Source organism: Solanum verrucosum, unplaced genomic scaffold (genome assembly GCF_900185275.1).
Source record: "Solanum verrucosum unplaced genomic scaffold, falcon-dt-bn FXZP01000287.1, whole genome shotgun sequence".
Classification (NCBI taxonomy): domain Eukaryota; kingdom Viridiplantae; phylum Streptophyta; class Magnoliopsida; order Solanales; family Solanaceae; genus Solanum; species Solanum verrucosum.
Window position 1 is genome coordinate 2,170,940 of NW_026020292.1, and position 13,186 is coordinate 2,184,125.

At 33.6% G+C, this 13,186-nt stretch overlaps 2 protein-coding genes and 4 pseudogenes across 4 annotated transcripts in view; 1 reads left to right on the forward strand and 5 right to left on the reverse strand.

Moving 5' to 3' along the window:
• Nucleotides 1–13,186, forward strand: part of LOC125834553 (auxin response factor 8-like) — a 771,942-nt gene that overhangs the window by 438,709 nt on the left and 320,047 nt on the right. The window lies entirely within an intron of this gene.
• LOC125834515 (uncharacterized) lies at nt 2,586–4,920 on the reverse strand. Its single transcript, XM_049513652.1, is given in 3 exon segments — nt 2,586–2,881; nt 3,041–3,632; nt 4,915–4,920. Coding segments are annotated over 3 exon segments (894 nt in total).
• Nucleotides 5,145–5,778, reverse strand: LOC125834516 (uncharacterized; annotated as a pseudogene).
• LOC125834517 (uncharacterized) lies at nt 7,315–7,945 on the reverse strand (annotated as a pseudogene).
• Nucleotides 9,457–10,126, reverse strand: LOC125834518 (uncharacterized; annotated as a pseudogene).
• Nucleotides 11,234–12,211, reverse strand: LOC125834520 (uncharacterized; annotated as a pseudogene).

Sequence of the window (13,186 nt, forward strand, 5' to 3'; positions counted from 1 at the left end):
CCGTTTGATGGGAATATATATAACTTAGGTTATCTGGAGAAAACTAGCTAGTAACATCTCCAAGAAAGGGAACATTCCAGATACAAAAAGAATGTGCTGAGTTATTATGATTATGATTCCAGATACCTTTCTTTTTATTTATTTCATATCAAGGTTTTTTTTTTAAAAAAAAAAAGGAAGAAAGGATAAAAAAAAATGCCCATAAACTATGTGAAATGAATAAAAATATACTTTGTTTGTGGTTTGGCTCAAAAATGTATTTGCCGTCAATATTTTGGTTAAAAAATGCTTTATTATTATTTGATGACAAAAATGCTTATTTTCTAAATATATATATATATATATATATATATATATATATATATATATATATTATTTTTCTAATAATATATATTTTTTAAAATAGCAAATGTTTATCCAACTTCAAATTCAAAAAAAATAAAAAAATAAAAATATTTCTTATTTTATTATAATTATTTTTATCGTATTATAAAAAAAATTAATGATAGATAATACTATGATTTTATATATATGACATATATTATTCCTCGAAAACGTACATGAAGTTGTTCTATTTTAATTGATAAAACAAGATTAAGAAAAACAATTATTTCCTATATTTTTATTTGTTAAAGTGATTTTAAAAAAAAAAGAAAACAAGAATAGAGTTCTTTAATAATAATTTAGTTAAGAAGCAGATGTGTTTAAAAAGGAAAAAAAATAATACATTTATTTAGAAAAGGGCATTTTTTGATCAATTTAGCAACTATAAGGGCATTTCTGGACCAAAGTATTGACTGCAAAGACATTTTTGAACCAAAACATTGACAACACGGATATTTTTTAATCAAACTATAAATGGACAACATTTTTGTTTATTTCACGTAGTTTAAGGAAATTATTTTTACCCTTTTTTCCAAAAAATAAAGTAATTTCTTCAATTTTGTGATTTCGTTAAATGTATCAAAAAAAATTTCTATTATAACAGAGAAAGAGATATTTTCTAAAATGAATTAAAAAAGAAAAGCATATATATAGACAAATATATTTTCTAAAATAGGATCAAACTAACTCCACCCCATCTTTATTTTTCTCCTCATGATATTCTAGCTAGCTAGTTACTTCCATATCGTGTCATGAAACATTGATCAGCCTTACTGAACCTGCATATTTATTTTGCCATATCAATCAAGTAATTTAGTACTACAACAAACAAACAACAACTACAACATATTTAGTGAAATCTAGAAAGGATACAATGTACACGAACCTTAACACTAACTTATGAAGATAGAAAAATTGTTTTTTAAAAACTTGACTACGTAGTTATGTATAATAGGAATGATCTTTAAGCAATTTGAATTACCAATGATAGTGTAAAAAAAGTATTTATAAGAAAGAAAGGTGAATATCATACTTGTCGTTTGGTTGGGAAAAAGTTATCCCATGATTAGTTATTCTGGGGTTAGCTATCATAGGATAGTGAAACAAACCCGAATTTTCAATACAGATACATAAACATTATATTCATTGATAACCAAATTATAATAACAACACTTGAATTACAAAGAGAAATACTGAAATGACAAGTAGCTAAAGATAGAGATAAGAATTAGGATGAGAAGTTAAGACTCTAGAAAGAAGATGAGATGAAAAGACTGTTTCTTCATAATACGCATAATTTTTCAAAATCGCAGATGACAACCATATAAACTCTGTTCAACCTGGATCCCAAACAAATTTAGTATTGGGCTATCTAATTCTTGAGCCTATCCGTAGTTTAGCCTCAAGCCCAACAGTTCGGGGACCATCCGCATTCACAACAATACTCCACGCCTCAAAAAGAACCTTGTCCTCAAGGTTTGAATAAAGCATAAATTGTAGTAGTATCTGCTCAATATTGTTAATAGCAAGTAAGCAATTCTTAGAAACTTCTTCGCATCTATTTTAAGTCATGATAATACAGCAACGAGAATCATCATCTTCCACCAATAAATATTGATATATGTGAATTTGCACCTTAAATAATTTGCACCAAACTTGATAGACCAAGCCTATCTGCAATGATCACATAATAGGCATTTTCATCTTTAAACTTAGACTCTTCTATTAAGTTGAGATACTGAAGCCCATTTTCAAGCTTTAAGAGATTTGTTTCCACCTTTCTCTTCCATCCTTCTTATTAATAGTAGATAAAGCCAAACTATTACTATATTGATGCCACTTTATTATGGTTGAATTAGAAATTGCCACCCAGAAACAAAGCATCATTAAATTATTGCATTCCTTGTACATGTAGCAAGTGATAATAATGGATGCCCATCGGCCAACACATCACAGTAATTATATAAGCATATCTAGAGTAGCACCATGTCATTCCACACCCAACATATCTCAATTGAGAAATCATGTATTGTTCTTCAAGGTGAGTATGAAGGCCATAAAGAGAAAAGTTCAATATAAGGTTCCACAATAGCCTGTAAGTCGCACGAGGAGTTATCGCATTACCACTGCTTGTAACATTCATTTTAACACCGCCTACATGCTCTCAATCAAACAACTTCACAAGTAAGCAACTTTTTTTTTTAAATTTCTTCAAACAATGCACGTGCCTTTACAATCTTATTAGAACTTGTTAGAATCTGGAACTCGGAACTAATTCTGGGATCCCATACATAGAGATTCAATGCTATTTTCTGAACATGAACAACGAAGGTAGTCGCACTAAGGTTCAACAATAGATTACCTTCATCGTGTTCTTCTCTCCCATAAGTGAGATTTGATGCAATTCCTTGAATATGAAAAACGAAGGTAGTCGCACCAACGTTTAACAGTAAATTACCTTCATCATGTTCTTCTCCCCCATAAGATTTGCCACACTCTGCACATGATATTATTTCGTCAGCAAAAATCGCACCTTCCAAGGTCTCAATTTCATGAGTGTGTTGATCATTAGAGCCACGATCAAGATCGATTGCATTAACGTACCTCTCTGACAGTTCTCTTTAGGGATGTTCATTGAACAATTGGCCTGCAATACTTTTAATATTTGTAACCGCTTCACTATCCATTTCAATTGGAGTGTCTGATTGTGTCTCAGCAAAAAATGTGGGAAAGTAACCAGAGAACTTTCGGTCAAACACCTTGTGCACAACCATTTTTCTTTTGCGTTCAGATTTCTCCTCATAGTTTTGAAGCACAGATGAATCAATTATATTTCTCCACTCCTAAAGATTGGACAAGTTTTCTTTTGGCTATTCGAGGTAGCATTTATGTAAATGAATCAACACTTTCTCAGTAAAATATTTCCAATCCGCCAACTGTTTGTTCTGAAAAAGCCAATGATACCACTGCAAAGTTATGTCGTCGAGATAGCATGGAGCGAGATCTAACTTGTTGTTTTCTATAATCTCATAAAACCTAAAGTAGCGTTCAACCGGATAAATCCATAGCTCTGAATTTTCCCCACAAAATTGTTGAAATTCCACAGTTCCCGATTTACTCGTAGTAAGGTTTCCAACCAACTCCCGTATCAATGAATGAATATCAGTGAGATCCTTTGACCAAGTATCCTTCATGACCTTGATTGAATCTTTGATTGTTCGATATATTTGGTCCTCCGTTGAAGACCTCTGGATGAAAGCACCAATGAAACAAACCCAAATTTTCAATACAGATACATAAACATTATATTCGTGGATAACCAAATTATAATAACAACACTTGAATTACAAAGAGAAATACTGAAATAACAAGTAGCTAAAGATAGAGATAAGAATGATGATGAGAAGTTAATACTCTAGAAAGAAGATGAGAGAAAAAAACAATTTCTTCATAATACGCATAATTTTACAAAATTGCAGATGACAACCATATAAACTCTATTCAACTAGGATCCCAAGTCAATTTAGTATTGGATTGTCTAATTCTTGGGACTCTGCATAGTTTATCCCTAGGCCGAACAGTTCGGGGACCATCTGTGTTCACAATAATACTTCACGCCTTAAAAAGAACATTGTCTTTAAGGTTCGAGTAAAGCATAAATTGTAGTAGTATCTGCTCAATATTGTTAGTAGCAAGTAAGCAATTCTCAGAAACTTCTTCGCATCTATTTTCAGTCATGATAATATAGCAATGAGAATCATCATCTTCCACCAATATGAGCAATATTGATATATGTGAATTTGCACCTAAAATAATTTGCACTAGACTTGATCGACCAAGCCTATCTGCAATGATCACATAATATGCATTTTCATCTTCAAACTTAGACTCTTCTATTAAGTTGAGATACTACATCCCATGTTCAAGCTTTAAGAGATTTGTTTCCACCTTTCTCTTCCATCCTTCTTTATTTATAGTAGATAAAGCCAAACTATTACTATGTTGATGCCACTTTATTATGGTTGAATTAGGAATTGCCACCGAGAAATAAAGCATCATTAAATTATTGCATTCCTTGTACATGTAGCAAGTGAACTCATCTTTGTAATAATGGATGCCCATCGGCCAACACATTACAATAATTATATAAGCATATTTAGATTAACACCATGTCAATCCACACCCAACATATCTCAATTGAGAAATCATGTATTATTCTTCAATGTGAGTATGAAGGCCATAAAGAGAAAACCTCAATATAAGGTTCCACAATAGCCTGTAAGTCGCATGAGGAGTTATCGCATTACCATTGCTTGTAACATTCATTGTAACACTGCCTTCATGCTCCCAATCATACAACTTCACAAGTAAGCAATTTTTAAAATTATGTACGTGCCTTTACAATCTTATTAGAACTTGTTAGAATCTAAAACTTGCAATTTATTCCGAGATCCCATACGTTGAGATTTAATGGAATTTTCTGAACATGAACAACGAAGGTAGTCGCACCAAGGTTCAACAGTAGATTACCTTCATCGTGTTATTCTCCCCCATAAGTGAGCTTGAACTTGAACAACGAAGGTAGTCGCACCAACGTTTAATAGTAAATTACCTTCATCATGTTCTTCTCCCCTATAAGATTTGCCACACTCTGCATAAAATATTATTTCGTCAGCAGAAATCGCACCTACCAAGGTCTCAATTTCATGAGGGTGTTGTTCATTAGAGTCGCGATCAAGATCAATTGCATTAACGTACCTCTATGATAGTTCTCTTTGGGGATGTTCATTGAACAATTGGCCTGCAATACTTTTAATATTTGTAGCTCCTTCACTAACCATTTCAAGTGGAGTGTCTGATTGCGTCTCAGCAAACAATGCGGGAAATTAACTAGACAACTTTTCGTCAAACATCTTGTGCGTATCCATTTTTCTTTTATGTTCATATTTCTACTCATAGTTTTGAAGCACAAATGAATCGGTTATATTGCTCTACTCTTTGAAGATTGGACAAATTTTCTTTTAGTAATTTGAGATAGTATTTATGAAAACGAATCAACACTTTTTTAGTAAAATGTTTCAAACCCACCAACTATTTGTTCTGAAAAAGCTATTGATACCACTGTAAACCTGTCCCGTCAAGATAACATGATGTGAGATCTAACTTATGGTTTTCTGTAATCTCATAAAACATAAAGTAGCGTTCAACCTGAGAAATCCATAACTCTAGATTCTCGCCACAAAATCGTTGAAATTCCACAGTTCCCGATTTACTCGTAGTAAGGTTTCCAACCAACTCACGTATTATTGAATGAATATCGGTAAGATTCTTTGACCAAGTATGCTTCATGACTTTACTTGAATCTTTGATTGTTCGATATATTTGGTCTTCCATTGAAGACCCCTGGATGAAAGCATAAATGAAACAAACTCGAATTTTCAATACAGATACATAAACATTATATTCATGGATAACCAAATTATGATAACAACATTTGAATTACAAAGAGAAATACAAAAATAACAAGTAGCTAAAGATAGAGATTAGAATGAGGATGCGAAGTTAAGACTCTAGAAAGAAGATGAGAGGAAAAAATAGTTTCTTCTTAATATGCATAATTTTACAAAATCGCAGATGACAACCATATAAACTCTATTCAACCTGGATTCTAAGCCAATTTAGTGATGGGCTGTCTAATTCTTGGGCCTCTGCGTAGTTTAGCCCCATGCCCAACAGTTTAGGGACTATCTGCGTTCACAATAATACTCCACGCCTCAAATAGAACATTGTCTTCAAGGTTCGAGTAAAACATAAATTGTAGTAGTATTTGCTCAATATTGTTAATAGCAAGTAAGCAATTCTCAGAGACTTCTTCGCATCTATTTTCAGTCATGATAATATAGCAATGAGAATCATCATCTTCCATCAATAAGAGCAATATTGATATATGTGAATATGCAACAAACTTGATCTACCAAGTCTATCTGCAATGATCACATAATAGGCATTTTCATCTTCAAACTTAGACTATTCTATTAAGTTGAGATACTGCAGCCCATGTTCAAGCTTTAAGAGATTTGTTTCCATGTTTCTCTTCCATTCTTTTTTATTAATAATAGATAAAGCTAAACTATTACTTTGTTGATGCCACTTTATTATGGTTGAATTAGGAATTACCACCCAGAAACAAAGCATCATTAAATTATTGCATTCCTTGTACATGTAGCAAGTGAAGTCATCTTTGTAATAACTGAAGCTCATCGACTAACACATCACAATAATTATATAATCATATCTAGAGTAGCACCATGTCATTCCATACCCAACATATCTCAATTGAGAAATCATGTATTGTTCTTAAAGGTGAGTATAAAGGCCATAAAGAAAAAACCTCAATATAAGGTTCCACAATAGCCTGTAAGTCGCACGATGAGTTATTACATTACAAACTGCTTGTAGCATTCATTTTAACACCACCTACATTCTCATAATAATACAACTTCACAAGTAAGTAACTTTTTTTTTTAATATCTTCACACAATGCACGTGCCTATACAATCTTATTAGAACTTGTTAGAATCTGGAACTCAGAACTAATTCCGGGATACAATACATACAGATTTAATGCAATTTTGTAAACATGAACAACGAAGGTAGTTGCACCAAGGTTCAATAGTAGATTACCTTCATCGTATTCTTCTCCCCTATAAGTGAGATTTGATGCAATTCCTTGAACATGAACAACGAAGGTAGTCGCACCAACGTTTAACAATAAATTTCCTTTAACGTGTTCTTCTCCCCCATAAGATTTGCCACACTCTGCATAAGGTATTATTTCGACAGCAGAAATCACACCTTCCGAGGTCCAATTTCATGAATGTGTTGTTCATTAGACCCACGATCAAGATCAATTGCATTGACGTACCTCTCTCACAGTTCTCTTTGGGGATGTTCATTGAACAATTGACCTACAATACTTTTAGTATTTGTAGCCTCTTCACTAACCATTTCAATTGGAGTGTCTGATTGCGTCTCAGCAAATAATGTGGGAAAGTAACCGGACAACTTTCATCAAACACCTTGTGTGCATCCATTTTTTTTTTTTGTGTTCAGATTTCTCCTCATAATTTTGGAGCACAGATGAATCAATTATATTGCTCCACTCCTGAAAATTGGACAAGCTTTTTTTTAGTGATTCGAGATGGCATTTATGAAAACGAATCAACACTTTCTCAGTAAAATGTTTCCAATCCGTCAATTGTTTGTTCTGGAAAAGCCATTGATACCACTGTAAAGTTGTCCCGTCGAGATAACATCACACGAGATCTAACTTGTGATTTTCCGTAATATCATAAAACCTAAAGGAGCATTCAGCCTGAGAAATCCATAACTCTGGATTCTCGCCATAAAATCATTGAAATTCCACAGTTCCCGGTTGAGTCGTAGTAAGGTTTTCAACCAACTCACGTATCATTGAATGAATATCAGTGAGATCCTTTGACCAAGTATCCTTCATGACCTTAATTGAATCTTTGATTGTTCGATATATTTGGTCCTCCATTGAAGACCTCTGGATGAAAGCACCAATAAAACAAAGCCGAATTTTCAATACAGATACATAAACATTATATTCATGGATATCCAAATTATAATAGCAACACTTTAATTACAAAGAGAAATACTAAAATAACAAGTAGCTAAAGATAGAGATAAGAATGGGGATGAGAAGTTAAGACTCTACAAAGAAGATGATAGGAAAAGACAGTTTCTTTATAATACGCATAATTTTCCAAAACCGCAGATGTCAACCATATAAACTCTATTCTACTTGGATCCCAAGCCAATTTAGTATTGGAATGTATAATTCTTAGGCCTATGTGTAGTTTAACCCTAGGCCCAATAGTTTAGGGATCATCCGCGTTCACAATAATATTTCACGCCTCAAAATGAACCTAGTTTTCAAGGTTCGATTAAAGCATAAATTGTAGTAGTATATGCTCAATTTTGTTGATAGCAAGTAAGCAGTTCTTAGAAACTTCTTCGCACCTATTTTCAGTCATGATAATATAGAAATGAGAATCATCATCTTCCACCAATAAGAGCAATATTGATATATGTGAATTTGCACCTAAAATAATTTGCACCAAACTTGATCGACCAAGCCTATCTGTAATGATCACATAATAGGCATTTTCATCTTCGAACTTAGACTCTTCTATTAAGTTGAGATATTGCAGCCCATATTCAAGCTTTAAGAGATTTGTTTCCACCTTTCTCTTTTATCCTTCTTTATTAATAGTAGATAAAGTCAAACTATTACTATGTTGATGCCACTTTATTATGGTTGAATTATGAATTGCCACCCAAAAACAAAGCATCATTAAACTATTGCGTTCCTTGTACATGTAGCAAGTGAACTCATCTTTGTAATAATGGATGCCCATCGGCCAACACATCACTGTAATTATATAAGCATATCTAGAGTAGCACCATGTCATTCCACACCCAACATATCTCAATTGAGAAATCATGTATTGTTGTTCAAGGTGAGTATGAAGGCCATAAAGAGTAAACCTCAATATAAGGTTCCACAATAGCCTGTAAGTCGCACGAGGAGTTATCGCATTACCACTACTCGTAACATTCATTTTAACACCGTCTACATGCTCCCAATCATCCAACTTCACAAGTAAGCAACTCTTCCTCTTTTTTAATTACTTCAAACAATGAACGTACCTTTACAATCTTATTAGAACTTGTTAGAATATGGTACTCTTTACTAATTCTGAGATCCCATACATAGAGATTTAATGCAATTTTCTAAACATGAACAACGAAGGTAGTCGCACCAAGGTTCAACAATTGATTACCTTCATCATGTTCTTCTCCCCCATAAGTGAGATTTGATGCAATTCCTTGAACATGAACAACAAAGGTAGTTGCACCAATGTTTAACAGTAAATTACCTTCATCATGTTCTTCTCCCCCATAAGATTTTCCACACTCTGCATAAGGTATTATTTCGCTAGCAGAAATCGTACCTTCCAAGGTCTCAATTTCATGAGTGTGTTGTTAATTAGAGCCACGATCAAGATCAATTGCATTAATGTTCCTCTTTGACAGTTCTCTTTGGGGATGTTCATTGAACAATTGACCTGTAATAATTTTAATATTTGTAGCCACTTCACTAACTGTTTTAATTGGAGTGTCTGATTGCGTCACAACAAATAATATGGGAAAGTAACGAGACAACTTTTCGTCAAACACCTTGTGCGCATACATTTTTCTTTTGCGTTCAGATTTCTCTTCATAATTTTGAAGCACAGAAGAATCGGTAATATTTTTCCACTCCTGATGATTGGACAAACTTTCTTTTGGCGATACGAGATGACATTTATGAAAATGAATCAACACGTTCTCAGTAAAATATTTTCAATCTGCCAACTGTTTGTTCTGGAAAAGTCATTGATACCATTGTAAAGTTATCCCATCGAGATTGCATGATGCGAGATTTAACTTGTGGTTTTCTGTAATCTCATAAAACCTTAAGTAGCTTTCAGCTTGAGAAATCCATAACTCTGGATTCTCGCCACAAAATCATTGAAATTCCATAGTTCCCGGTTTACTCGTTGTAAACAACTAACTTGCGTATCATTGAATGAATATCAGTGAGATCCTTAGACCAAGTATCCTTCATGACCTTAATTGAATCTTTGATTATTCGATATATTTGGTCCTCCATTGAAGATCTCTAGATGAAAGCACCAATGAAACAAGCTCGAATTTTCAATACAGATACATAAACATTATATTCATGGATAACCAAATTATAATAACAACACTTGAATTACAAAGAAAAATACTAAAATAACAAGTAGATAAAGATAGTGATAAGAATGATAATGAGAAGTTAAGACTCTAGTAAGAAGATTAGAGGAAAAGACAATTTCTTCATAATATGCATAATTTTACAAAACCGCAGATGACAACCTTATAAACCCTATTCAACTTGGATCCCAAGTCAATTTAGTATTGGGTTGTCTAATTCTTGGTCCTCTGCGTAGTTTAGCCCAGGTCCAACAGTTCGGGGACCATACGCGTTCACAACAATACTCCACGCCTCAAAAAGAACCTTGTCTTCAAGGTTCGAGTAAAACACAAATTATAGTAGTGTCTGCTCCATATTGTTAATAGCAAGTAAGCAATTCTTAAAAACTTCTTCGCATCTATTTTTAGTCATGATAATATCGCAATGAGAATCATCATCTTTCAACAATAATAGCAATATTGATATATGTGAATTTGCACCTAAAATAATTTGCATCAAACTTGATAGACCAAGCCTATTTGTAATGATCACATAATAGGCATTTTCATCTTCAAACTTAGACTTTTCTATTAAGTTGAGATATTGCATCCCATGTTCAAGCTTTAAGAGATATGTTTCCACCTTTCTCCTCCATCTTTATTAATAGTAGATAAAGCCAAACTATTACTATGTTGATGCCACTTTATTATGGTTGAATTAGGAATTACCACCCAGAAACAGAGCATCATTAAATTATTGCATTCCTTGTACATGTAGGAAGTGAACTCATCTTTGTAATAATTGATGCCCATCGGCCAAAACATCACAGTAATTATATAAGCATATCTAAAGTAGTACCATGTCATTCCATACCCAACATATCTCAATTGAGAAATCATGTATTGTTCTTCAAGGTAAGTATGAAGGCCATAAAGAGAAAACCTCAATATAAGGTTTCACAATAGCCTGTAAGTCGCATGAGGAGTTATCGCATTACTACTACTTGTAACATTCATTTTAACACCGCCTACATGCTCCCAATCATACAACTTCATAAGTAAGCAACTCTTCTTCTTTTTTTAACTTCTTCAAATAATGCAGTGCCTTTACAATTTTATTAGAACTTGTTAGAATCTGGAGCTCGAAACTAATTCTGGGATCCCATACATAGAGATTTAATGTAATTTTCTGAACATGAACAACGAAGGTAGTCACATTAACATTTAATAGTAAATTTCCTTCATCATGTTCTTCTCCCCCATAAGATTTGCCACACTTTGCATAAGGTATTATTTTGTCAGCAGAAATCGTACCTTTGAATGTCTCAATTTCAAGAGTGTGTTGTTTATTAGAGCCACGATCAAGATTAATCGCATTAACGTACCTCTCTGAAAGTTCTCTTTGGGAATGTTCAGTGAACAATTGGCCTGCTATACTTTTAATATTTGTAGCCTCTTCACTAACCATTTCAATTGGAGTGTCTGATTGCATCTCAACAAATAATGTTGGAAAGTAACCAGACAACTTTTCATCAAACACCTTGTGCACATCCATTTTTCTTTTGCGTTCAGATTCCCCCCCATAGTTTTGAAGCAAAGATGAATTGGTTATATTGCTCCACTCTTGAAGATTGGACAAGCTTTCTTTTGGTGATTCGAGATGGCATTTATGAAAACGAATCAATACTTTCTCAGTAAAATGTTTCCAATCCGCCAACTGTTTGTTTTGGAAAAGCCATTGATACCACTGTAAAGTTGTCCCATCGAGATAGCATGACGCGAGATCTAACTTGTGGTTTTCTGTAATCTCATAAAACCTAAAGTAGCGTTCAGCCTAAGAAATCCATAACTCTGGATTCTCGCCACAAAATCGTTAAAATTCCACAGTTCATGTTTTACTCGTAGTAAGGTTTCCAACCAACTCGTGTATCATTGAATGAATATCAGTGAGACCCTTTGATCAAGTATCTTTCATGACCTTAATTGAATCTTTGATTGTTCGATATATTTGGTCCTCCATTTAAGACCTCTGGATGAAAGCACCAATGAAACAAACCTGAATTCTCAATACAGATACATAAACATTATATTAATGGATAACCAAATTATAATAGCAACACTTGAATTACAAAGAAAAATACTGAAACAACAAGTAGCTAAAGATAGAGATAAGAATGAGGATGAAAAGTTAAGACTCTAGAAAGAAGATGATAGGAAAAGACAGTTTCTTCATAATACGCATAATTTTTCAAAACCGCAGATGACAACCATATAAACTCTATTCAACCTGGATCCCAAGCCAATTTAGTATTGGGCTGTCTAATTCTTGGGCCTCTGCGTAGTTTAGCCTCAGGCCCAACAGTTTGGGGACCATTTATGTTCACAACAAATAACTTATCCACCATGTATATGGGATAACTTATCCCATCACTATGATATAAATGGTGGGATAAGTTATCCCAAATATGGCAACCAAACAAGATACAATTTTTTTTTCCATCACTATTTATTTTTGTCCCTCACACCAAACGACCCCTTAGAGTAGTTAGTGAAAGGGCTGATCTTGTAAGGGATGTTTTACACCAATACTGAAAACATGAGTCTCACTACTGAAGTTAAGGACCTCACCAAGCAATTGCTCAATTCTTATGCATCTAATAGTGAGCGTATGATGTTGGTCCATCGTGGGATCTGGTCTATGTGACATAGAGAAGCATACTGATAGGGGGAATGTGTAAGCAGTAAACTAATTGACAGGGGAAATAGTTTGATATAGTTTGTCATCAATATATTATAAGGGGAAAAATATTATATTCTAATATTTTGATTGATTAACAAACTATACATGGAGTAAATAGTTTAAGTAGAGGGACCTGATCCTTTAAGTTGTGATCGTTCAGGATAAGTTAGTCGGATGCAGTTGTAGAGCTGCAAAAGCTTAGTGTGGTAGGTGAGCACAACAACTTAGGCGCTGAGCTCTCATCCAATGACATAC